This window comes from Bombus pyrosoma, linkage group LG2, assembly GCF_014825855.1.
Source record: "Bombus pyrosoma isolate SC7728 linkage group LG2, ASM1482585v1, whole genome shotgun sequence".
NCBI classification, from domain to species: Eukaryota; Metazoa; Arthropoda; class Insecta; order Hymenoptera; family Apidae; genus Bombus; species Bombus pyrosoma.
The window spans coordinates 8,284,590-8,311,363 of record NC_057771.1 but is presented as its reverse complement, the minus strand read 5'-3'; the positions used below and the strand labels follow the sequence as shown (position 1 = coordinate 8,311,363).

The 26,774-nt window shown below is 39.5% G+C and overlaps 3 protein-coding genes across 7 annotated transcripts; 2 read left to right on the top strand and 1 right to left on the bottom strand.

Moving 5' to 3' along the window:
• Positions 1–482: 482 nt before the first annotated feature.
• Positions 483–17,815, top strand: LOC122577675. Of its 5 annotated transcripts, none has more exons than XM_043749129.1 (7): positions 483–637; positions 2,150–2,264; positions 5,201–5,302; positions 8,183–8,413; positions 10,414–10,623; positions 13,168–13,305; positions 16,710–17,815. In XM_043749129.1, the coding sequence occupies exons 2-7, from the start codon at positions 2,175–2,177 to the stop codon at positions 16,773–16,775; spliced, it is 837 nt and encodes a 278-aa protein (XP_043605064.1). In that variant the 5' UTR covers positions 483–637; positions 2,150–2,174; the 3' UTR covers positions 16,776–17,815. The 5 variants fall into 5 exon arrangements, with proteins under 5 accessions (XP_043605064.1, XP_043605066.1, XP_043605069.1 ...); XM_043749130.1 differs by having other exon boundaries at positions 511–630; XM_043749131.1 differs by lacking the exon at positions 5,201–5,302.
• Positions 17,816–17,865: 50 nt separating this feature from the next.
• Positions 17,866–24,444, bottom strand: LOC122577674 (mitochondrial amidoxime-reducing component 1). The gene is made up of 5 exons (XM_043749128.1): positions 23,985–24,444; positions 21,280–21,578; positions 19,658–19,936; positions 19,280–19,557; positions 17,866–18,495 (listed from the first exon to the last, which is right to left on the bottom strand). Exons 1-5 carry the CDS (start codon positions 23,992–23,994, stop codon positions 18,333–18,335), a joined length of 1,029 nt encoding a protein of 342 aa, XP_043605063.1. The 5' UTR covers positions 23,995–24,444; the 3' UTR covers positions 17,866–18,332.
• Positions 24,445–24,747: 303 nt separating this feature from the next.
• Positions 24,748–26,774, top strand: LOC122577676 (vesicle-associated membrane protein 7). The gene is made up of 6 exons (XM_043749135.1): positions 24,748–25,068; positions 25,513–25,721; positions 25,792–25,929; positions 25,996–26,157; positions 26,222–26,314; positions 26,396–26,774. The coding sequence occupies exons 2-6, from the start codon at positions 25,521–25,523 to the stop codon at positions 26,462–26,464; spliced, it is 663 nt and encodes a 220-aa protein (XP_043605070.1). The 5' UTR covers positions 24,748–25,068; positions 25,513–25,520; the 3' UTR covers positions 26,465–26,774.

Sequence of the window (26,774 nt, the reverse complement as noted above, 5' to 3'; positions counted from 1 at the left end):
GATATAATCGATCTTTCGCAAGATCGTTCATCGTTGAAAATTATAATTAACTTCCAGGAACATTCCACTTCCATAACAGGAATTCGTTGAAAACTTTAGAAATTCAAAGATTCAAGAATTCAAAGACTCAAGAGTTCAAAGGTCTAAAGACTCCAAATTATGCCCAGAAATTTCGAAATATTCCTAGAGTCAAACGAAAGTATATTTTACTAATCACGGATATAAATTCCTATGTTAACACGTTTACTCGTTATCTTCGTTGTTATCAATTGCCCTTAGGGATACATCGATGCACAACAACAATCCACTTGATACTTCCGCTCCGCACATCTTCACGGTCGCATCGAGGATCTTTCATCGGCCGTAGCTACTTACATCTTACATTCTACGGTGATCCCTTCTTCAGAATCGCGCGAGGCAACCAGAAAAGAAAGAGAAACAGAGAGGACGGAGACTGAAGTGTAGCGTGGAGGTGGCGATAGGCCCCTCCTTCTAATAAAAGCCGCTCACTAACCTCCGTTACACAGACAGTTACAGAAAAGCCGAAGAGAGCAGGAGCCACGGAGAGCTCCATTTGGGTCTCTTTTACAAGCGGACAGTTTAAAAGTTCTACCGTGTCATAACGAATCGGTGTGTGGTGAGTTCCTTCGTATGGAACACGTATTCGATCGCGATATCGTGCATTTTATTCCAGCGTTCTATAATTACGTTAGTCCACGTGACACGAGCTCTGTGTTCAGGAAACTATCGAGTATTTTGGAAATTCGACCGTACAAAGATAGTTCAATTTTTCTTACTCAGTTTGGTCGTACGTCTCGATACAACATTTTTAACGTTTGCAAAACAGTTCGCAAGATACTAGTTCTCGTAGAATCTCGATAGGTTCCCATAGGTGCATAGCATTTCCAATTTCGAGCTTCTTCCTCGAGTTCGAAAGAGGCTCCCGTATACGAAGCGGGCACAAAGAATTATCAGAGTGAAGATTTTCGTGAAGTGGTTCTCACCGGACACAACGAGCTCGAGGAAAAAATCGAAATTCGTAAGACCAGCTACTGGTCCAACTGAAGGAAAATCCGGTTTTTATCGACCTGTGACGCTTGATCATTTCGCGGAACCCACGTGACTCTGCACACGTCGGTTCGACCTATTGACTTTGTCAAATCGACGAAATGTTTGGTAGCTAGTTGAATTACTTCATTGCAATTTTTATCAATTAAAAAGAAAGTCTCACTACTCTCTATTCCAAACATAGTTGGAGCCTGCTTTCGATTATGCTCGCGAATTATTAATGAAATTTGCTAATATTTGGCCTCGAATGCGCACTGTTGCTCCATCACCATCGGTTGGGACGACATGTGTACTGAATCTATATTAACTCGATGTGTGGTCAGCATTATATTCCGACAGTTTCGCTATCGTAATTACAGATTCGTTTGAAGGCAAGTCGAGCGACATGTGCATCTGAACTTGCAATTAAATTTTATAGAACGAATGAAAACGATGTTAAATGATGTTACAAAAAGAAATTCAAATATTCCGATAAGCACTTATTTTTCGATACTTCTTGATAATTACGTCGGAAAGAAATGCATATTATCAGTTCACGTTGAAATATTCAAAATTCTTCTATTTCGTTACGATTTGCAACGATTCGACATGGTAAAAACGAACAACAAGCAATAACAATCGCGATGATTCATTTTTATAAAAATGAACGAAACGCTTCAGACCATCTTTCCTCAAGAATCTTGGCGTCGTTTTTGCCAGCGGCATTCTCCACTTTCATTCGGTCGAAAGTGATAGTTTCGAACGTATCCACACTCGAGAAAGGAGAGCCATTGCTCCCCACTCCTGCAACATCGTCGAGACTCCTTCACCTTCTCATCTTTTTCCCCAGGATCCTTTCAAAACGTTTCCGGTCCATCATGCTGGTCGATTATCCAGGAAACAGGCGCAGATATAAAATAATATTTTAGATTCCAGATAAAACAATATTATATTCCTAAACACAAAGTGATACGTATTTCGCAATGCTCACGTTTCGATAAACAATTAAAGTTGCCAAACATTTCCGCGGTGAAATATTTTATAAGAACCAACAAGGAACCTTTTAGCCACGAAAATTATATCATACTCTTTTCCTTTGCAGATATTCAAATTCCCAACCAAGCAAAATGAAACTCGTCGTGATTTTGGCAACAGCACTGTGCGTGACTTTGGTGGGTTCAAATCCACTTTCTGATAGAGATCGTCTGCAATCCGAGGTAAGTCGGTTGAAAACGTTCACACCAAATGTCGTCGGAGGCTTCGTTTTCATTTGCCTGCGACAACGTACGATAATTTCACAGACATTTCTGCAATCCGGTTCTTAGTACTTAGTTTTTGAACTTTTCAACGCCAAACGTGTATTCCACCAAAAATGAGGAAACTTCCAAACTATATAGATAGCTTCCTCTTTGCTATAGGAAAACGTATTAAATTCTGTTCTCTGATAATTCATTCAATTCACCTCAATCTTCTGCACCGTATTTTTATATTTCGTATATTTAACGCAGAAAAGTATTTTAGAGAATTCCGTCCGATGTCCGAAAGGATTCGCAGCTAGTTGTATTCGATTCAGAGATTGCGTAACTAGCGTTACGATCGATTTCTCTGTGTCACTGGGCCGACTGGACGCCATCCGTCTATCCTTGAAACGATCTTCGTTATCTCGGAAGAACGCTGGAATCGGAGAAAGCGTGGTTTCCGTGCGCGAAATTCGCGACAGGCAACGGCCGTTTAATCGTCGAGATAACCAACGAAGGAAACGTGCAGTGTCGTTCGTTGCGAAAGTTCTCGCCAGGATTTCGACGTCCGGCTAAATCGCCGGTTGATCGTTGGACCGAGTCGATCGATTCGGTGATCGCAGATGATGTTTCACTTTCGACGGAACCTCTTTCACTCCGATCGAGTGCTACGACCTCGCGCGAATAAAGGCTCGCAAAGAAAACGCGCAACACTCGTGTTTCTAATGTCTCATCCACGTCACGTGGAATCCTCGGACTTAAGACGATGTGTTTGATTTCCATTTAACAACGTCGAATCACATTTACTCGTAACATTAACATGTCTAATGGAGGCACGATTGGTTGTTAGGATTTTTATTTACCGTCATTGCATTTTAACGACTGCCGAATCGTTAACGTAGTAGTTTATGCAAATAAATGTCTTCCTTCTTTCCTGCAACGAAGTTTCTATCGTAGTCATTTTCCCAATGAAGACAGGCGTAGACATCTCCGTTAAGAAACACGTTTTGTTGGAAACAGAAAATCGTAGGGAAAACTCGTGCGTCATAATCGGAGGAGATTAAATGATTTTCGTGGAATTGTTTTTTTTTTTTTTTTTAGCGTGACGAGTTAGGCATGTGGGCAAGTATCGTTTTAGTATCGAGCAATGAAATATACGGTCCAACGAAAAGTCAGAACGTCTGGTCGACTCTCTTCTTCGGTTCGACACTTTCACTGGCCGCGAACACTTCCAGAGTTACACCGGACACTTTCTTCGCTTGATCGGTGCCCGATGGAAAGCGCGCGCGTAAACGTACACGCGTTCACGTGCACGTGTTCTCTCTCTCTCTCTCTCTCTCTCTCTATCTATCTCTCGTTATATCGTGCTTGACAGTGGTTTCCGAATCTCTTTATTTTCGTATTAGTTGTTTTTTTAGCTTGAAATATTTTTATTGCCAGGTATCATTGTTGTTTGTGGGATTTGTCGATTGTAGTTGAATTACGAAAGCTCCAAATTTAAAGGTGCAGAGGAAAGACGCGATAAGTCATATTTCCTGTTTTCTATATGGCAGCAATTTTAAAATGTAACAACTAATTAGACATTACCTGAATTTGTTTATGAGATGTTCTTGAAAAATAATTGCATAAAATACATCGATTTCTCAAAAGTATCAGTTATCATATTTTAGGTATTAGCTCTTTCTAACTTGTATATTATATTGAACTACACTATTAACATGTTAATAACTAATAACTACTAAATAGCATGAAAGTCAGGTAGTCGTCGAAATTGTTCCTGTTATATGTATTATCTTCGTAATCTTCAGTGAAATGTTGTACGAAGCACAAGAGAAATTGTAACGGATATCTTAAGTCGACTACCGCTAGTTTTGGAGACTTCAACGCGAGAATAAGCGCGATCTCCTATTACGGCACTCGTTCTAATTTCGTTCAGCTGTTTGCTTCGAACAAAACGGCTGTTCAATTTTAGAAAAACTTGCGATTTACTCGGATATCTACAGGAAATTGTAAAATGAATTCGTTATTGGTGAGGCTATGTCGGAAGCAGAGACTAGTAGGCTTGTGGACAACACGCAGGGACAAATATCGTAACAGCGAGTCGAACGTGAGCGCGGTATAGGGGAAAGTGAACCATAGTAATCAGGTTGAGCAACTTTTGAGACCGTCCAAGTGTCAGAACGGTTCGATTAATCCGTCGATGACTTTGTCCGGGTTGTTACAAAACCCAACGACATTATTTATAAACGAGTTTACTTTTTCATCTCACCGCCGATCTATTTAAATTGTCTTGTGCGAACAAGAAGCGTCGTTTACAACTAGGGAGGTCATAAATCATAAAAAGCTTCGTATATCGTAACAGAAAATTGTAGCGACACTAATGCAGTAATACGTAATAATGCGCAATCACGTCGTTAAACGCTGCAATTCTCTTCGAGCGATTGTCGTGCGCAACGTTACAGTTCCACTATTTTCTCTCGCCTAAACTTTACTCAATTCTCCGTTCGTAGAACGATCCGCACGCGTTCTCGTTCAATTTTGTAGTTTGTAAATTATCGTTCCGGAGCAAACGTTGAACGCATCGAACGAAATCCTCGTTTAGAGTTTATGTCTCTCTTATGCTATTCGTAGTGAACATTGCGCAACGATATTATCTTAACGCTCTTCCACGTTCTCGACTATCTTCCAGACGAGCACTCTGATCAGGTGCCGCTATATTTCGCCGGTAGTTTCTTATCTCTGTGGATAATATTTTACGCGATTACAGAAGAAACAATCACGCATACAGGAAGAATAACTAAAAGGTGGTAATGAAAATCCCGGAGGCGGATGCATGAGAGGAAGAGTAATATATGAAACGAGAATTTCCAGACATTGAAAATACTTTGTAGGGACAACAGGGAAACTTTTTTCAGGCACTGAATCGGCTGGTGATGGCCGAAGCCGACAACGAGGCCGCTCTAAGGAACAAACGGACGATCGGTATCCTGCGAGAACTGTTTCCCGATGCCTCTCAGGTGAGCAGCTGCTGAATACTGCGCAGTCAAATCCTGCAGACGGCCAGGACCGATTTATGTACCAAGTTTCCCCTTCCCTCGTAGACGCTCGGTATTTTTTGTATCGGACTTAATCAATCGAAATAGGACCTTGGACGTCCTATGTTGTTCAAATCGCCGCTTTCTCGCATTAACGGGTAATTAAGAAATTATATCGTCAACGAAAACGTTTCATTAGTAATACCGTGTCGGTTTAAAGTCGAGGAGAAATTGTTCGCAGTGAATCGGCATTCCTCCTAAGAAAGTTGCACGTTCGATTCATGATTCACGGAGAGTTTCCTCGTTTCCTGTGCATTCTGTCTATAGATTGCGCAACTACGTGTTCGTTTATTCAATTAACTTCATGAATTAAGATAAGATATCGAATGAAAATTGAAAGTTTCTATCGGAACGAATTCGATCCGCGTACGTCCTTCTCGAGCCAAATTTCACCGTGGAAAACACGATCGTTGCAACTGTTTGCTATTTCCACTTTACCACCTTCGTCGAACCAGCTACTAGTTCGGCAACATCATTTATCGCCATTTGACACGTTCGCTTACTACCCGTTGTAACGTTCTCGACTGCACCAAAGGCCGACGACGAATCCTAATATCGTGCTCCGTCAACGAATACTGGAACATTAATTCAACAATAACGTTGCTCAAAAAGCAATTCCATCGACGTACGTTTCGACGACGCAAATACGACAATAATAACAGTTGGCCGAACGATTAAAAAGAACCAATGCTCGACGTAACCATTTATAACGAACACGAATTTCAATGAAACGAATTCGATTAAGTCGCGCGATAATATTACCATCAGGAGCTACGTTACGACTCTCGCATCACGGACACGAAAAGACAGAAAATTTCCTCGTGAATGGGAATGAGCGATATTCGAAAACAGGATTGATAAAAAAAGGTCAGCTAAGAGCTGTTATTTTCTAGATGATCGAAAAAAAGGTGAACTCGATTGTCGCGGAAATCATCCGAATACTCGGCCCGACCGTTCTTCGCAGTTTGATTCAGAATAACGGTAACTCGAACTCCGGAAGCTCGTCGAGCGGTGGCTCGACAGCGACCGCTGAGTCGCCCTTCTTCGACGACGAGGAGGACAACGCAGGCAATTCCAAGGTATCGGTATCCTTGCCGACGTTCCCGCCAGACGAGGACACAGACACGGGAGCGCCAGCCAGTACGTCGAGCGCTAAAGCCAGCCAGACGACCCCTATCAATCAGGACGACAGGATGAACGAGGTTGCCTCCACGGTCGCGTGACTGTACAATGGTGGCGAGATCGGTAACACGTTGGAGGTCAATGAACCTGAACGAAGAGTAATCGATTTATCCGGCAAGGACGATCACCGCGCAATTGGGACTGCTGCGGGAAACAATAATTTGTCTACCAAGTTTCTCTACTGTCTGCTAACTATATAACTCTTTCTCTGTGTGTGTTTGCGTGTGTATACCATTCGTATCGTTTTCTATTATTCGCTTGTCTATCTGTTTGCGTTGTGTTTCTCTTCATTCTGTCTTCTACTTATTTCTCTTGACATCGTTATCCTCTGATTCTTCATATTCGTCTCGAGGCAAGGTATTTTCTTATAAAGAGGGCACTTTTTCTGGTGTTTTCGTTGAACATTAATCGCTATTTTCTGCCTTCATCCCTTTTTTGCCGATCATTGGAAAAAAATCAATTTGCACTCGCGTTAATTTACAATTAATTTCCCGATCGTCGCATAACAGCTATGCTAAATAGAATTAGCTGGAAGGAAACAACGTTCGAGTTAACAGTTTGTATTCCGCAATGATGGATGATGATAAATGATTATTAGATTCCCGTTTGTTTTATCATATTGTGTTTAGCTTCTTAGTAGTGTTATGTTGTTATAAATATCATCCAGCGATGTTTTATTATTCGATATTTGTGCGTTTTTGCTGCATCGTTGACTGAAATCAGCATAAGAGAATTCAGAGCCGGAGAAAATCTGCAATTCATAAGTTAGAGAACTTCAAATAGTATAGAAAAACGTAGCATATAATGCTCTCTTTGGTGATCTTCGATAAATTCAAACTTCTCGTTAAAAGTCGTCGTTCTAATACAATAATCAGAAGTTTGGGCTCGATTGCGCTATTATATGATTGCTCTACACACATATACTATATTACGCAATTGCTCACGAAAGAAAATTCTAAAGTAAATCGAAGAAACAGTGGTTGCAACTACATCACTTTTCGTTACTTCTCCGTCCATACCACTATTTCTATTCATGCAGTACACATTTACTAAATGTTTGCATAAATGTCTTATAACCTCTGTACGTAATACACATTCTCGCATTGATTTCAAATATTTCCAATATAGTCATGACAATCGTGTCTCATTACGGTGTTAATGAAGTCATAAAATGTTCTATGTAATGTATACAATACAGCTTTCTATGTTAAATGACCAAGAAAGACAGTTCTTTCGAGGAGTTTTCTCGTGATCCATTGCATATTTCTCTACGTTGCTTGCAGAGTATAGTCGTCATTCAGCCATCGATCGCTGAACTGATGCGCATCCCGATCACGAGACATCGCGAGATCGCGCGTCATACGCTTCGTCTCCTTCGATCTGAATAAGCCGTGTTTTTTCTCCCTAAAGGCCGGTCGATCGTTAACGAACTTGATTTTACGATACACCAGTGTTCATAAACAGTTCACGTTGATTATCCAACGATTTAAACGCACTCTTGCAGTCCTTGACTGTATAATAATTCACGATTAATGCCCATTCGAGTTTCCTTAGCGATCGATCGGTCACTCGTTTTCAAACATACTCAAGATGATTGACCGTAAACCTTTTATTTCACAGAATATAAACCCGGAAGCGGAGTACAAGGTAAACGAAGTAGCAGCCGAGTCGCAAAACAACGAGGTCAAAGTACAATTCGCTGATGAACAGGGCAGCAACGATGCAGCACCACCACTGACGCCTCTCGAAGAGGTAGAGACTGAAGATGACGAGAACAGAAACAAAAGGTTCCTCTCTGGTCTGGGCGGCTCCAGTAGCAGCTCTGGCAACTTCGTCTTTGATATAATCAGGGTGAGTTTTTCGTAATAAAGAAAGCGTTTCCTGTTCCACTGCGTCTCTTCAGTATCGAGTGAAAAGTGGAAGTTTACATTCTGTGGATCTTGATTATTGTCATGAATTTTTGTGATTCATAGGCGATGTTTAATCGATAAACGTAGCTGAGGATTTTGTCCATTTGATGGCACTAAGATTCGAACAGACTAATCCTCTGAAACGATTAAACCATTCGCAGTGTAGCATGTGAGAAACTCCGGCAAACTGTCGTATCTTACGTGTGGTAATATGTAACGTAATTATTCTATTAACGTATTAGATCGAGGGCTTTTATGCAAATTTATATTTGTATGGGTACGAGTAAAGCAACGGAATCTAAGGAGACTCGCAACATCCATTTAAGAAAAAAAAAGAAAAAAAAATCATTTGCGTGTATTAAGTACAATTTTTCTGCGAATTTCTGTATAAACGCATACAAATCTGCAGCCTAGGAATTATTAATAATTATTTTCCAGAAGAAGTAGAAAGTACCACGTATCAGAATCCTTGAAGATTAAGAAATAATTATTTTCCAAGTCATATTACACTACCTAGTTCACTGCAATAATAATTAAGTCGAATAATTATTGAAACATTCGATGGATAGTACCGTGTCGATTAATCTCGATATTTCCAATCATCGTACAATTTACTGCTCTTATTAGACGTCAAACAATTCAATGCACGATATTTGAATTGAATGTATAGTTGGATAAAAAAAAAAAAAAGGTTTTGTATAAGAAAAGGTATAGATTTGCGTCAAAAACATAAAGATCGAAAATAGTACGGCAGAAATTGGTAGAATTAATATTCAAATAAGCAGCGTGCAGGGGGACACAGGCAAGGGCGCCTACTTTGATACCGGTGAAAGTCCACGACCGAATTGCCCAGCTGTGTCGCTTGGTTACTATTCCAAGGTTTCCGACCTAGGCGCGACCTAACCTCGTGGATGATTAGAGACGAGACGAAAACGTCCTCCAGGCTCATGCTCCATAAAATGAGAAAAAAAAGACAGAAGATTTAACACGTCACAAGAAACGCGCTAGAACAAGAAATACGTGACCCTATCTTTTGCGTCGCGTTCGAGAGACCAGAAACGTTTAATTATGAAATTATTTGGAAATCACGATTGCTTAAACAGCTGATAATTTCGATTTTCAAATCATATTCCTGATTTTTCGTTCCTTGGAAATTCAAATTGAACACGCTTGGAAAAGTTACGTTGCGATATTTAAAACAAATTTCTGTTTAGCTTCCATTCTCTAAATCGCGTTTATAAAGATACAAGTAACTGCGTCGAATTGGCGACTTCAAGTAGCGTTAAAGCTTTCCCTCGCCGTCTTTGGCTGCTTATCTTATCTCGCGTGCGTGATTCTTTGTTACCAAAGGCCACCAATGTTCGCAATCGCTAATGGAGAACTTACGCGATCCTGAGTAATACACGCGGCTGTTTGTAACTAGTCGATAGATCGACCTCCTTTTATGGTATCGAAAAACTACCGTTCGTTTCCTTGAAAGTACGATACGAAATATCGGATTGAAACATTTCACATTTTCTTACAACGTTCTGGGAAATCTGTTTCGTTATACTATTCTATTCTGATGCTCCACTCTTCACGCGATAAACAATCTGGAGAAAAGCAATGCCCAAGAAACCAATGGACCCGAAACAAAATGACCGAAACGAACTAGAATAAACGCAGAATCGTCGTATTGACCAAAGACAAATAGCAAGAAAAATACTCGTCTCGTCAGTCGTTAAAAACAATTTCAGCCGCTTTGCAGGACATCCACTTCATCGACGACGAATACTAATCCACTATCGTGAAGCGGAAGGAGAAAAATCGCTTGTTGTCGATACGACACGCGACGATCATGACCGAAACAAAGAAAAGAACAGAAAAGAATGACTAAATAGACAGGCGTTCTCCCGAGGAGCGGATCAGTAAACGAAAGTTCTCGTCTCTGTTCTCGTTTAGCAAGCGGCCGACGGGGCGGCAAGAGCGGCGGGCACGGTGTACCGCGTGGTGGCAGGTACGCAGAGCCTAGGGCTCGGTTTAAGCGCCTCTCGGGACTTGGGCCCGATTCCCCAAGGTGCCGCCCCTGCTGCCGCTCCAGCTGGTTCCTCGACCACGGCGGGATCCTCGACCAGCGCACCGGCCGCGTCAGGAGCCGGCAACCTACCACCGGTACGCTAATCCTTCCGAGCAGAGCCGAACGGACACTGCCTACTGCACTTCTCTCTGTCTGTCTGTCTGTCTGTTCTCTCTCTCTCTCTCTCTCTCTCTCTCTCAATCTCTTTATCTCTCTTCTGAATTTCACTTGTCCACTCGGTGAACGGATACCACAGGTTTCTTAATGACGATTTTCAGTGGTTTCGCTGAATGTTGGCCTATGGGAACCTGGTCGGCTTTCTGTTTGCTCTGACTTTAACTCACTGTCTGTTTCTCTTTGCCAATGGCGCTTGGTGGATGACACTTTCCTTTCTCTAACACGTTAATTCTCGAGCAAGGTCTTTTATGGTAACGCACCTCTTCAAGATGTATTTCTTTCGAAAAGATGGCTTTCCGTTTGTTATACAAATATGAATGTTACGATGTAAGGAGTTTCAACTCGAGGTAATATTGCTTTGCAATAACAATATTGTTCTCCGGTGCATCAAATATCTAATATTTGCATCTATCTCGCAAGAAGTACTTTGCACGTTTACAAGCAACGAACCGCATATTTAACAGCATCCAATCCTCTGTACACCAAAGCGAAGCATGCAACTATGTTTGATCAGCATGTACTCCTCGCACGTGACTAACGATCACCTGTTACTCGTACCGCGTGTTCTTTTGTTTATCCTTCGTCTTCCGTTTACTTAATTATTCGAACATCGTTCGTGTGGTCTGTCTGTCCTTTCTTCGCTCTTCATTAGCTTGCCTTCCCCGTGTTTCGTCGTGCCTTCTTCGTCGATTTCCCTTAGCCACGATCGTACGTGGATTGTGCACCAGGATATTTAATTCGATCGTCCACCCTTTTGAGCAACATCCATCGCGCGAATAATTTCAGAAGCCTGGAGCATAATTCGCGCAACGTTCATCGATTTTCTCATAGTCCTAGCGTAGAGTCTTAGATGTAATGCATCATCGTTGTCACTAACCAAAACCCTGTTTACATTCGTCCTGTATTCCCATCTCGACCGACTGAAAGAATATTTTTGGCATTCTTTAAAGATAATTTCAACAACGACATGGAAGATCTGCGATTTAGTTTCCATATACAATGGTTCATGACTGTATTTTTATGTGCATGTATATTGCGTGTTTTATATGAAACATTTTGAAATTTCACCAACATTTTAACGAGACACGACTGACATTATCACATTGGTAAAATCGGAAACAAATCTGAAAATGTACAATAGAAGTTACAAGACATTTAGCGCAGATATATGTATATATGTTTAGTTAAAGAAAATTGGTAATACGGTATAATAAAATAAAATTTCAAAATGTTACACATGTACGTACAAATATTTCGAAATGTTTAAATACTTTCGTAAGCCATCGCATGTATTCGTCGGAAGAATTGTTTCAATGTGACAACTTTCAGTCCTTCGAACGCCACGTAACACCGATTATCGTCATATCTTCCTACTAACTGTAACCTCCACGTATATCGATCCTATTCTCCGATTCTGGACAAGTATTCAGCGACCTTGTAAATCCTTCGGTCCGTCACGTCCAACTCATCTTTTATCCAATTGTTCCACCCGACCAACGGTCCCGACGCGACACCGACAACCAGCGACTAAAGACTTTCGGCGAAGCAACTGGCTGATGGACATCCCGGCCGATTTCCTCGGAACCTCAGGGCAGCCATTGATCGATTGCCGATTCTCTCGTTGTTGTGATCTCGTACTCGTTCATTGCACATTCATACGTTGTACATTGTTAGCGTCGTAGCCGTAGCTCGTTCCTTGCTACTGGGACGCACCAAAAGCAACGCGCAGCCAGACGATTCCGTTTCGCGTTGTCCAATAATTTCGCTTCTTTTCGTTTCGAATCTCTGACTGAATGAGATTCTTATACACAGCCGAGTCGTCTGGCCTCGTACACGAATTCTTCTAAATAGTAGTACTGTAAATTGATAGCACGGTGCGTGACGTACGTTTTCTTAACGACCGAGCATCAAAGTAAGTATGTGCGTCATGCTGTCTGTAATTATCACTGTAACGTCGTATTGTCTTTTTGGGTCCTTGTAAATATGTTTCTAGTTTCGATGCACCTTTAGGTTGTCCATAATGCGACAGTGTCACGAAACTTTGAAATCTCGAGATTTCCAAGTTATCTCGCGAAAGTATATTGTCACTTGCAAAAATACGAATAAAACGATATCCTAAGCGTATGGACATCCTATAACGATATCCGAAACAATGTCACGAGCCGAAGAAGCGCACGTAAGGATCGTAGCAGCAAGATCGATGGATCGTAGCCGCAAGTAGGATTCAGGATGTAAAAGCACCGTAGTATCGGGAGCGCTGAAGCTGGACGTGGACCTGCTACACACCGCAACTATCTCTCTATTTAGAAAATAAAAAACGAATGACAACGATTTACGCGATGATCGATGACAATGTACGATCTACGCAACTTGTCTCTATCATTCACCTCTTCTGGTGATCTTTCTGAGAAAATCTCTGTTGCGATGGGAATTAGGCTAACACGTGGCTTGATTATTTTCAGCTGGTAGCTGGAAGCGGAGGCGACGGTTCGGCTGGAAAGGCCGGAGAGGAGCCTCAGGAAGCAATTCCAGGACCCGTTACCAGGTTCTTCGTCATAGTGAACAGAGGAATTTCGAACCTCGTGCAGGATCTCATTCTTGTGAGTAATCTTCATTGCTATATGATAAAAATGGGTGAGGCGGTAAATAGCAAATAGTACGAAGAAATGCAGAAATCGATGCATTGCCTTCGTTGGATAAATTTATTATTTATTTATCGATTATGCCTTATTATTTATATATCGATTAGCGTTACTTGTCTTGCTTTCAGTTGAAAGGCGAAAATGACGCGATCGTATTTATTAAATGTTTTAGAATTATTAGACAATTCTAATAGTTAGAATAGTTTCATTAAAATCTCAAAATGTTTCTTCAATTTATTGTTTCATTCATCCTTTCATTTATTATATATTATTTGAAATGTAAAGTGGATTTGTAATCGATTCAACGTAAAGGCACTGAAATAATTTCTATGCCTTATCAATGCAATTATTTCAGAATTCTAAAATCTCCAACAATATCAAAACGTCTAATTAACATCTTGATAATGTATATTAAAAGAAAGTGATCCAAGGAACGGAAGCATAAAGGCAATGGAAAGAGAAACGATGAAGAAATATGAAATTCTATATCGCATAGCTCACAATACAGCCGGCGATCAAAGGAATGAGAAAACTTCAATTTGCAAATTGCTTCAATATCTTCTTCTGATCGTAAAGAAGCGTTTCAAAAAGACAGTTTCTCTATAAGCAATTTACCGACATGAATGGAAACTCAGCGACTTGATCGCGTTGCGGCAACTGCCGGTCGATCTTTATGACTAGAAATTGATTATGTTTAACGAAGCAGATACGAAGCGAAATGTACATGTGGAAAGGGGTTGACCGACCGAGTTTAGGACACGTCGGCGAACCAAACGCGTTATAACTTTGCTCGGGATTTTCCGTGTAGTCACCGTGACGGGTTTCCAACAAATAGCCATTAACCTGTTTGGATTATTCGTAGTCTTTTTTTAAAACTATTTCGAATTCTGCCTTGTAAATTAACTATCCTCTTGCATCGTTTTATATAACCAATTTATTCGAAAGTGAAACTACAATATCCTCGCCGATTCGTTAATGTCAACGTACGAATTTCTTCTTTTTTCGAATAAATATAACGATTTAGTCGCGATCATGATAGCAGCATTTAGCCGATACAGACATATCAATTAACCATGAGCGATTCTAAATTGAAGAACGACGCACAATTAGAGTTCGCCTATTCTCGTTCAATATTCAACCAGCTTTTCTTCGCTATTTATTATTTCTAATAAAGCCATATTAATTTATGCGTTAAATTAATTATTAATATATGTCAATCTAAAAAGAATCTAAAAAGAACCGCGAGAGAGTCTAGAATTTTATACTTTCGCAATTTTTTATAAGAGAAATTCTAAATTCGACGTGGACCGATCTTTCGCGCCCAAGATTTTGCCGAAACTCGCGCAAGCGTGACGCGTTGTCGTTCCAGATACAAAACCGGGCGATTACGCAAGCATCCCCCGTCCGGATCGATGGAAAGCAAAAATGTAAGCGACTTTCTCTATGAAATAGCTCGTCCATTTGCCGGCTGACTTATGCAAGCAACTGCTACGTAGCTCCTGGCACGCGATATTGCCAGGAGTGCGACTGAACGGCTCCTGCGATCGAGATCTTGGTAGATCCTTCGGCCTCTAACGACCTATCGATGACGCGATTCCTCTATCGACGTGCTCAATTCTCGCGTGCAATTCGTTCCTTAACTTAATTCAGAATATTCGCGATCGTACAATGGTAAGAATACCATTTTAATGAGTAGAAAATAATTAAACAACTGTTTAATAATATTGCAATAGTACCTAGGTAGCTATTTACGTTCATAAAGTTGTAAAAGCAATATCGTGGTTGAGCAATTTTGTCGAAATGATAAATCAAACAAATCACGTTGTTTGTTCAGAAATCAGGCAATGACATACCTAATATCATACGTCACGTCATCGAGAATTCACATGGACTGGTACCTTGAATCTCTGGATCCCCTTAAGGCTCTACATTAGCAGCAATAGAACTAAGAATATTAATTAATATTTGGATAAATTAAGAAACGAGGGGACTGGTGCAAATATACATTATATATTTTAATATACAGTATAAAACATCGTTGAGATCCCGTTTATGTTTAATACTCTGTATTAAAAACTTCTTCGCACGGTCCTCGCCAACTACTCAGATTCTTACTTCCTCAGATCTCTAACAGTTCGTTTATCCTGACACCTGAAATCGTGTCTACTTTATCTCCGATATCATATCCTATATGATAAGCTTCAATTACAATTTGTAACACCGTACTGAGATAAATACACCGATCACCGCGGTCACTCGTCGAAGTTCACGCGTTTCACTCTCGCGCGTCGTGAATTTTCAAGGAAAGCGAAACCGATCGACGAAAGAACCATGGGGAAGTAGTTCGTTAGGGGCAGATGATCTCACTTCGAGATCTCTACAGCTTATGTACGTTTCGTTGGTTCTCTCACGATATGGTTCCGCAAAAACTATTCCAATTTCGAAAGATCGTTGTCTCCGTGCAATGCTCGAGATGCTCGGCTAATTGATCGGTCTTACTATTACCAAGCGTGAAGAGGAAACGCAACGGACAGTGACTAGATTTTTCTACGCGTTTCGTTTGGAATTCGAGCGGGAAGAAAGCGGCCGAAAAAGAACACGCGTAGGAATTCCTGTGAGAACAAAACCACCGGCCAGTCGCAGCTATATTTCGCGTTTTTCTCCACTCGTTTCGCGTGTAATTGACAGACCATGTCTTTATTATGGCGTAGCGGCGATATAGCGTTTACAATGCGACAAACCAGAGAAAGCAACAGCACGAACAGACGGATATACAGTATCACCAGCTCGAGCGTTATTAAAGTTAATCGCGCTTATTATGCTCAACCTTCGTCGCGCGTGCAAGCGCCTGAAAGCGTTCACGGTTCGTACATCGCTCGGAATTTGTATGCTTGCACGGCAACTTGCTAAATCGGAAATTCCGTTGCAAGCTCCAGTCACGTGGCGGAACAACGAACGAACACATGTTGCACCGTCCGTGTGAATGATCTTCGATCGATGATCGTTTCTTTACTACGTTACGGTGAAACCGCGGTCGCGTGAATAAGAAACGTCGAAAGTAGAGTTTTAACGCGCCTGCTCGAAAGCGTTGCGAACATTTGTAAGCGGAAAATCGTAGGATTTTGTCTTACAGAAAGAGAATTGGAGAAAAAGGATTCGCGCAAATGATTTAGAAACTCGTATCTTATAGTCTGGATGATTTCTTCTTCTGAAATTTCTTTTTCTTCTTTCTAATTTATCATGTAAAGAATGTCTATATATATATATGTGTGTGTGTGTGTGTGTGTGTGTGTATGTGTGCGTATATGTGTATAGCTGATTATTAAGCAATAAAATGTAACCGAAACTATTTATGTTTTCAGCGCCTGGCAGCGACGAGCGAACGCATCGTCAACTTCAAGGCGAGACTGATCACTTCCGTCATCTAAAGTTGGACGAAACGCGACAGCGAAAGGGTGTCCAAGTATAAGAGAAAAATTCCGATGGTCCTGAAACGCTCGAGAGCCACGTGAGAGCCATTCTCGAGCCGTGATTGTCAAGCTGGAACACGGGTACGACGTTGGCAACGTAACCAGCGTTGCCCCCTTGTCCCCGAGATCCGAAGTCTCTCGTTGATACTACTGAATTGTTCTCGTCAAATTAAATAGCGTAATCGCGCGACTTTGAGTTCATACATCGAACTGTCTCTGTCCTCCGTCTATCTTGCTTCGATTCTCTCGCCTCCTACTTTTCGTTTTCTGTCTCACATCCTCCAACGCTCTCCTTTTCCCTTTAATACTTTCTCTGTTTATATTATACGCGGTATATTATTCTTCTTACTAGCGATTAGGAAGTTCACGTTACCGAGATTCGCTGCGCTCGAACTTTCGTCGATATGATATATAATTTACACGAATGGAATTCAACATTTTTTTGAGTCGGTCATTTTTCTATATAGCTCTATTTAAAATCTAAAATATTTTATTACTTATAAATATATTTTTTTGTGTAATTTTATAAGAAAAAATAACGCAAGTCCGAGTAGAATCTCATGTGAGCTGTGTATATAACTGTTTTCGAAATACAACTGTGCCAAGCATTGTTTCTTTCTGATCTGATCGATTTACACGTAAAGAAAGTTTCTCCCCGTTCAACGGCCCGCGTTTCCTTGTCCGTTGCTCCTCCGAGGGCTGCCAACCCGCTGCGGCGATTCCGGTGACCATCCGGTAAACTAAAGGAATTCCATGGCCCCTGTACAAAACTGAGCATAGTTTGAGATTCACTCCACCATTGCCGCATACGAGATAAAACGATGCCACTCTCTTCTCTCAGATTGACCTAGAGTAGGCGGGATAAGAAAATGGTCATTGTCGAGTAATACTCGTAAAAATGTATTTCGATCTTCGAGTTGGACGAGTTATCCCTTTTACTGTAAATCGTCCCTGTTGTTTTGTAGTGTAAATAAATAAATATTATTATCATAAAGCTAGCACATTCTTGAAAATGTAGCAACCCTCTCCTGTAAATTTAAAGTTTACATTCCCTTGCAACTCGTTTATTCCTCGCAACAATATACTCGATACAAATATGAGCAAATAACAAACACGTCTCCCAGCACGTTTATTATCCTCATTGATTCATGATCAACATCTAGCAAAAATACGATATTTGAGAACCATCGATTCTCTTCGCAAATTATCTCAGGCGATGAACGCTTCAACTTTAAAGCGAAGAATACACTTGGCAAAACGGTTTGAATTATTGTTATCACGCGACTATCGCGTCATTTAAATCATTCTCTAATCGAGAAAATAGCAATTTGTTTGAAGAAACAATGTCCGTTCTAACTTTTTAGGCCCTGTTCAACGATCAGAGACGCGATTTTAGGCTCGATGCTATGCGTTTTCTCTGTTTGTTAAATTCTTTAACAAAGTCTCCTCCTTCAGAGATCTCGTGGCTTCCTTGTAGACGAAAATTTCGTCTTCGCACGAAGCCCATCGGTGTAGCTAGGGAGGTGATATCAATATCGGTTGCTCCTTAGGCACGCTGACGTAAACTGGATCCCCTATTCGGATGGTGCCATTGGGACTTCTCAATCCCAGGTGAATTCCCATCACTGGACTCTCGCCAACTAGCGGGCGAACATTTGGATCCATTATTTGTCTGTAACTGTGACAAATATATACGTCTTAATTTATTATTAATAAATAAAATTAATTTTTATCCGAATGAAAAAGAGCATGACCCTTAACGCGTTGGCTGTCATGATAGTTATCGGTGAACCACGTTACTAGATTCTATAGAATGATTAGAACATGACAAATTTCATGGACGAAAAAATATTCAACAGTGTGGATGATCTATTGTTAGATAGGATTCAGAAGAAAGTGCGCAAATACAATATAATATTTTGTAAAAATTAAATGTAATATATTTCAATTTGTTGCTACTCTCAAAAGAAAACATAAAACTCGCTGCGGCAGCCAATGTGTTACAACAACATAATTATGAATATAGGTGTCCTAAACCTACTGCAACCTCTCAATTTTTAGCTCTGAATCATGCTATTGTATCAACAAATTAAAACGCTTTTAATGTCTTAATAAAATCTCTAGCCAAAAAGATTGAAGAAAAGAAATCACGCATATAAATAACAATTATTTTTCTTCAAACTTTAGAGATTTGTTGACGATTAATGACGATGGAAAAATAGAAAAATGATTCGGATTTGCTAGCAGAGTGATACAACTAGGAAAGATATATTTTTCATGTTTTGGAAAACTATCTCAGAAAGTGGCTCACTTACGCATTGATTTGTTGCAAATATCTCAAAACTTTTTAGATGTGTTACTCGTCTAGTAAATCGACTAAATCTAGTGTATCTTGTTTATTAGTTAAATTACTTGATTATTAGTAAATTTAAGATAGATAAATGTTATTTATAAAGGCAAACCTCTTCAGAGTCTTCAAAGGCTCAGCCTTCGGATGTTTTGTACCAGTTTCGGAATCGACGGTAGTTAGGATACATCTCGTACAAGGCATAACAGACTTGAAAATGTTATCACCTATCTTTATCCAACCCCAAGTGTCCTCCTCGTAAGGGTTGGCGCCCTTAACCACGAAATTTGGCCGAAACCGATCTGGCGTGACTGGATCTTCTAGTCGACTATTCAAGTCAGTCACTGAACTTTCGTTTATTAAACAATAGCTAGTGGCATCTGGATAGGCACCCTATTTAATAAATAAATCATTTACTAATGCGATGAATAAACTATTCGATTGTAAAACCTTAGTAATTCTCAACGATGACTGTGTCTGAATCAAAACTTACAGTATCGTCACTTGTTACTGAAAAAATCTTGCCTCTCGTCCTGATCTCTCTTGTTGGATAATCTAAAGGATAGTAAACCAATCTGAACCCAGTGTCCTCTTGAAGAAGAAAGCGAGATAACCATCTGGCAGATTCTTCGCCACAATCGCAGGCAGATACAGGTTGACCCCAGACCGCGACGCGAAATCCTTTGCCTTGGAGTTGCGACAAATCGATAGACGTAGACATCATTCCCGGAGCGGACAATGTGAGAATCGATCCAGAGATGCTAGGTATCACCTGAAACCCACAGATTCAGCTCATTATTTTATTGATAATCGTCTCCTTAACGATAATTATAAATTTTACATTCTAAATGTAACGATCAAACTGTGGATGTTTATAATAGAAATAATATAAAATAAAGATACTTTTCATCCTCTGAATATCACAACGAATAATTTACTTTGGATATTCTGGTACCAAAAAGTTTCCGCAACAACGCAATTACTAATACTTATTTCTTGTAAGAAGTTGAAAGTATGTGTTTTCCGTATCTGATAGCTGAGATAAGCGAAATCTTGAGACCGAAGAGATAATTAATTTTTAAATCATTCATTCTGAATTTTTTGTTATTTCGTTACACTGTCAATGATTTAAGGAAGCGATTCGAAATTTTTTTAATCAGAAATATCGAGATTCCGAGATGAAAGACATTTCCATGGAATCGAAGGTACAAGACGCTGTTCGATCGCAGCGGAAGAGACTAACTAAACGAGGCAACGTACGATAGGAAAATACCGCCGTATGGTAAATTAATTACTCGCGTCGGATTCCAACAGTTAATTTCGCGAATCTTCGCGACAATAAAACGGATCGTTAATCCTGATTATAAAAGTATCCCGTTTCCTTACAAAGTTGTGTTGAAGAAATGATGGTTCGCTTCTTCGAGCTCAAGGAAGAAACCCAACCGGATCCGTGCCAGGACCGTGCAAACTAAACTTAACGACTCGTGAAGAATATACATATCGAGAGATGAGAAAGATCAGAAGAAATTGCCTTTATTATCGCGCATCGATCCATTTCTAATTACCACGTACTTAGCTTCCACAACGATCCCACATTGCAGTTTCGTTATCAGCTACGAGTTGAACACGCGTCTCGTTATAAAGATAAAACATTGCTCCTTGTACGTTGATACGCTGATATACACTAATCAAATTAGATAATTTACCAAGTAGCTGACATAATTAGATGCTCGGAAGGTGCTATCGAGGTGTTATCATCGTCTAAGAATAGATTTTATGGAGTGTCTCTGATTTTCATAGGCTTCGTTCCCTCAAAATACCTAATACTCGATCTTGAAGCAAATATTGAAATAAAAATAAATGACAAACAAAGTTAGGACAATTGGTGAAGTAAATATAATTAAGGGTAAGGTGTTTCCTTGCATCCCGACCGTTGGAACTAAATTTAATCAAAATGCAAGACAGTCTATGCCAGAAAATCTTGTCTCGGTGTTTTTAATAGATGCGATGCGAGTCAAATGGCTAACAGACAATATATCTTCTTCCATATATTTACATACAACCGTCGATCCAGATGCAAGATACTATATTATTGGTTAATTCTGAATCTCTTACCTGAACCATCTTTGGCCACTGTCTGGCAGTAACGAAGTGTCCATTCAAGTCGATGACCATCAAAGTTCGGTCCCTAAGCCAGCCAGATTTCAGGCCCAATTTCGTGCACTCCATTGAGTTCACTCGAACAAGGCCGAGCGACTTAACCGGATACACGAACAGGTCGCTCAATTCGCCAACCTTTCGCCATTCTGAGGGTGGTCTATCCTTTTGCCTTTTTGTCCACCACCACCAAAAGAAGACGACTACCGTGCCGGCGCCAACAACGGCTGCGGATACGTATGTCAGCCGTGTCCTGTCTGCTCGCAAAACATTCAGCAACATTAATTCTCTACGGTTATGTGACCATGCAAAACGGTCCGTTGCAGAATCGTCGACTCGCAGCCGCGATCAAACGTCCAGATAACAAAAGATAAATAAAGATCGCATGGTGGTTAAATTTGACTTATAGTAGAATTCCACTTGTCTGGAATAATCGAGGGCAAACAGTTTACGTAATTAGAGTTCACATAGTAGAAGGTCACGTTCAGATAAATAAATTCAACCAGCAGAAGTTCCAGTTAACCGGCTACTAACTAAAATTTCGTTTGGATAAACACAGCTCTACTGTAGAGATACCGAGCATATACATTGTCTCGATTATTCGCTGAAAGAGCCAATTTTCGTTTTCTCTTCTTTTGTACATTTTTATAACACTTTGAATTTTGTGTTTCAGTGAGGGAACATCCGTGCGAATGAGAAGTCAAGTTATTTGCAATGCAAAACACCGACGAAGTAATGGTTTCAGAGAGAAACAAAGGAAGATTCCAAAGGGGAGACTGTCGTTGCTGAATAGTATACGAGCCTGAAATGTATATGAGCCCCGATAATATGCGAACCTGTCGTCACCATCTAAACTTGTGGCAAACAGAGCCTGAAATTTTGTATGTGTACCTTTCTCGAGTCCTTTGCTGATCTTGGCTTGTATAATAAATATTTTAATGGCGTGAAACCTGAAATTATACTGGAGATCGCCAAGAATACCGGTGAAATAAATTAGACGCACTACTGTGATCAACGGACTGAAGATCTTCCAACGGAACGTTCACGACAAGCTTCCGTTTTATTTGCATTCTATAGAATTTTATAAGAAGCAATCTCCAACGATGCAAATTGAACGTTAATGTTTAGTTTATGGCGCGCTTAACGGTACATATTCGAACGAACAGTAGCCGGCATTCTTCTCAGCCGACCGGAAACAGATGAAATTGCGTTATAATGTAGACCCGTTTCTTGATCGCAATTCGAAATGACATCTTCTAAATAGCGAGAAATCGGAACAACGTAACGGAATGTTGCGACAGCAGGTGTATACTCGTATTAGACAACTTGCACAATTTGTCCATGCTAAAATGTCCCGTATCGTTGATACGCGGGAAAGTAGGCTACGGAAACCGAAGAACTGTGCGCTTTCGAAGATGTGCATAGATCGTCGCATTTGCCTTTTCAGTCATTCTTATAGGTGTTCCTAATGACCAGATAGCAGATTTTTATACAAATTTGTATTTTTATGAACGCAATCATAGGAGAGGTAGAGACGTGTTTTACTCGCTGAACGAATACTCTGTTTTGGATATGTTTTATATCTTTACATATAATATGTATTTGATGAATGTTTGCATATTTAAATTTTCCATAAATGCGTAAACATTCGCAGTCTCAGATTTTCTTTCGAACTTTGATATTTTTTGACGAATGTTCATCGAACGCAAGAATAAATTAAGAGAGACGTTATGCGTTACATCGTTTACTGTAACTATCAGTGCTAGCAGTGAATCAACGTAATAGATATTCCAGTGCTATTACATAACAACATAATGAAACGAATAAATAGATTTATTATAGCTTAAAGTGGGATATTTGTGCTTAGATAACGACAAATCTTCTAATTTTGTAGATTATTTAATTTGTATTTTACACGTGGTATTACCATAATCTGATATTTCTTTCGATGTTATTGATTTACTGGTTTTGTAGAGGGGAAATCGCATGGGGAGACAATGGACCCTTTTGCTGAAATCGATATCACGGGCGTTGCTCTCCGATACACGACCAATCACGAAAATAACAATAATAAGTTTAAATTGTGAATATTGCGCGCTAGTCATATCTTCTGCTATAAATGCGTGATAAATACATGATGCAGCGACGAACATGTAAAATTTCTCCGAAAAATAACATATCTTTGAGATAAGCTTATGTGTTGGATATTATATCAGTAAAAAAATATTTCGATAACCTTCTCCAAATATACACATGAAACAGTGCAAACAACGTAACAAACAACGTTGTACAACAAACGTAAAAGGACAGCAGAACTGCGACACCCAAGAAAATTACGATGAAACATGATCTAAGAAGTTTTCCCTGGAATTGGCTCCCGTCCCCTCGCACCTTGCGATTCTATCGCTTTTTCCACGAAACCAATTCAGAATTAAAGTCGAGGAAGAAAACTAGTTATTATCAGTAATCTACTATCAGTAAACATCAGTTAATTAAGCTTCACTGAACTTCATACGAACAAGTTTGTGAATAATGAACAGCACGTGACGAAAGAATCTGATGATGAAGACTTGCAAAAAGTTCTGAAGTCTAATACTATGGAAAAGCGTTAATGTGAAGTTCATTAATGCACGATAAGGTTACTGATAACGTGATATATTTACCTAGAATCATGGCTAATGTCGCAGAGGCCGTAGAGCGAACTATCGACGGAACAGCGGCAATCGTATATACTGATCACCAAAGCTCTGAAGGTAGTTGCGTGTCTGCCGATTCGCACAGAACTGCTGTAGACTCCGCGTGCACGCGTCTCTTCCTCTCGACGAATATACCGTTATCTATCCAGTCTTACGTTCTGTTAACTCCCTTCTCCATTGTAGTAAGCAACGTCGGTATACTGGTCGGTATGCGGCCACATGTGGGGAGCTATCGATCTGCACGCAGCTAGGAAATCCAGAAAACTGGCACACCACGTAATTTAGCGTCGCTACTGACATGCGCTTCCCGAACTAACCAGGACCCTTCGAGGCCGAACACGCATGTTCCGTGTCGCCTCTAGTTTTTGGAGCGAAGTTCAAGCATGATGCAAGAGAACAGATCATATATTTAAAGAATTGGCAAAAACTGTGATTAATTTTGTAGGAGATATTGTTGACAAGTAAATTCTTCAGTGATTTCTTTTTCTAGATAATGAGTGATTTTGATTCCTGATAGCGATAAAGATAATGTAATTAGGTTATAAACCAGAGTGCGAATTGCGAATTTCGAGTAAGGAATGCTTGGATTTTTAATGTACTCGAGAAGTTTTCTTTCTTTCCTATCTTTCACGGCCTAAAGATAAGAGCTTTAGGAAAGTGTTTTAAAATATAATTCAGATTCAGACGTTTTAAACATTTTTAATTGTAATACTGAATTATTTGAGATTATCTTTACAGATGAAAATATTGCTTTCTCTCCGCGAAGAAAACAGAGCAGAAAAATAAGCTATTTTAAATTTCGCGCCACAAGCAGTGCGCGTGTCAGCGAAATACACACTGACAATGATCAACTGTCATGTGTTACTGATAATCTCGGACGTTGTTGACGTATGCTGATGGATCATAGGACAATTCTCATGAAGTCACAATTCGTTGATCAATTAAGTTACTTATAAAAACGATCTCAGGAAGGAGAACAGTAGAAATTTTCAGGTTAACATCGAACAAAGTGCACAATCACTTCTCAATTCGTGCCATCCTAATAATTGAGGTAGGTCACGAAAATAATAGTTGATCTTGATAAATTCACATGTCGGTTACTACGACGTCATTTTATTTCTTATTTGTTCTGACAGCGTTTGTTGAATTTTGAACGTAAACAATGAATTTATAAGGCATTTCGTTGTCTTTGGAGGTTAGAAATTATGACGTCTTACTTTATGATTTATTAATCTTTTCCATTGTTGTTCCGTAAATCTTGCAATTATTTTGCTTTCTTGAGAATATTAGAATGTTCTTCTTACTTTACATGCTGTTATGGCAACACCTTCTGTAAACTTCGTTATTTTAAGTATTAATCAGCTTCATAACAGATAAGGAAATTCAGTTACAAACAGAATTTTATTGTTTACTTAATAGATCCATTCTTTGCTTATGAAAGTTTAAACAAGAGAGACTATAAACTAATTAAATATTAATCTTTACTTTATTCCAGCATTCATCATGCCAATTTTATATACCGTGGTGGCTCGAGGATCAACGGTATTGGCAAAATATGCTTCTTGTACTGGAAACTTTGATGAAGTAACAGAGAGCATTCTGGCAAAAAAAGCTGAAAATGACAAGGTTACATATTCACAAGGACAATATCTTTTTCATTACATCTGTGAAGATAACATTATTTATATGTGCATCACAGATGATGTAAGTAATCTAAAAGTAATCAAGCATTGTTTGACATAATTCATTAGTGTCAAACATTTTTATGTTACAGGATTACCAAAAATCCAAAGCATTTTTATACCTGGCAGAAATTAAAGGAAGATTCTTGGCTGCATATGGCCAAGACGCGCAAGCTGCAATTCCCTACGCGATGAATACAGATTTTGCTAGAACTTTAGCTAGTACAATGGTAAGAAATATAAATATATCTGAAATGTATTTTCTAACATTTTCACATTTATATTTTTTTGTTTAGAAACATTACAATGAGTCTAGTCACAAAGTCGATGTTCTTGATAGCGTTCTCGGTGATCTGGATGAATTGAAAGATATAATGAGTAAAAATATTGATAATGTTGCGATGCGTGGAGAACGCTTAGAACTTCTTGTAAACAAGACTGAAAATTTATCTACGAATGTAAGTAAAATTAAAAGATACCGCAAAGGATATGCAAAAAAATAATGTTTTCGTATATTTTTAGTCGGTTACATTCAGAAAAACCAGTAGAAATTTAGCACGTTCGTTATTTTGGAAGAACGTAAAAATTTACGTTATTGTTGGAGTTATTTTAATCGTAAGTAATCGATACTATGTACGATTTGATTTAATGCAAAATATTCCATTTAATACAAACAATTTTGTGTGAATCTCGTAGGTTGTCATATACGTTATTGTGTCGATATCTTGTGGAGGTTTGGCATGGCCGAAATGCGTCGGCAATTAATTCACCTTTGTACTATCCAGATACAATGTGTTCTGTCTCAAAAATGTGATAAGAATTTAATCGCGGTTGGTTCGCGGAGATGTACTGTAAACAAACGAGAACAACATTCACGGTACATGTTTCATTCCCAGATTTATTACGTATGAAGAACTGAGAAAAAATCTCGTTTCATTCCGTGGCTATACCGAAGCAAAATGTAGGAGTAAAGAAAATGCAATTAGGAAATGTATAGATATATAAATATATATAACGCTTATGATATTTTTTATTATGTTATTAAAAAAATACAAACATCACTGGTATTTGTCAA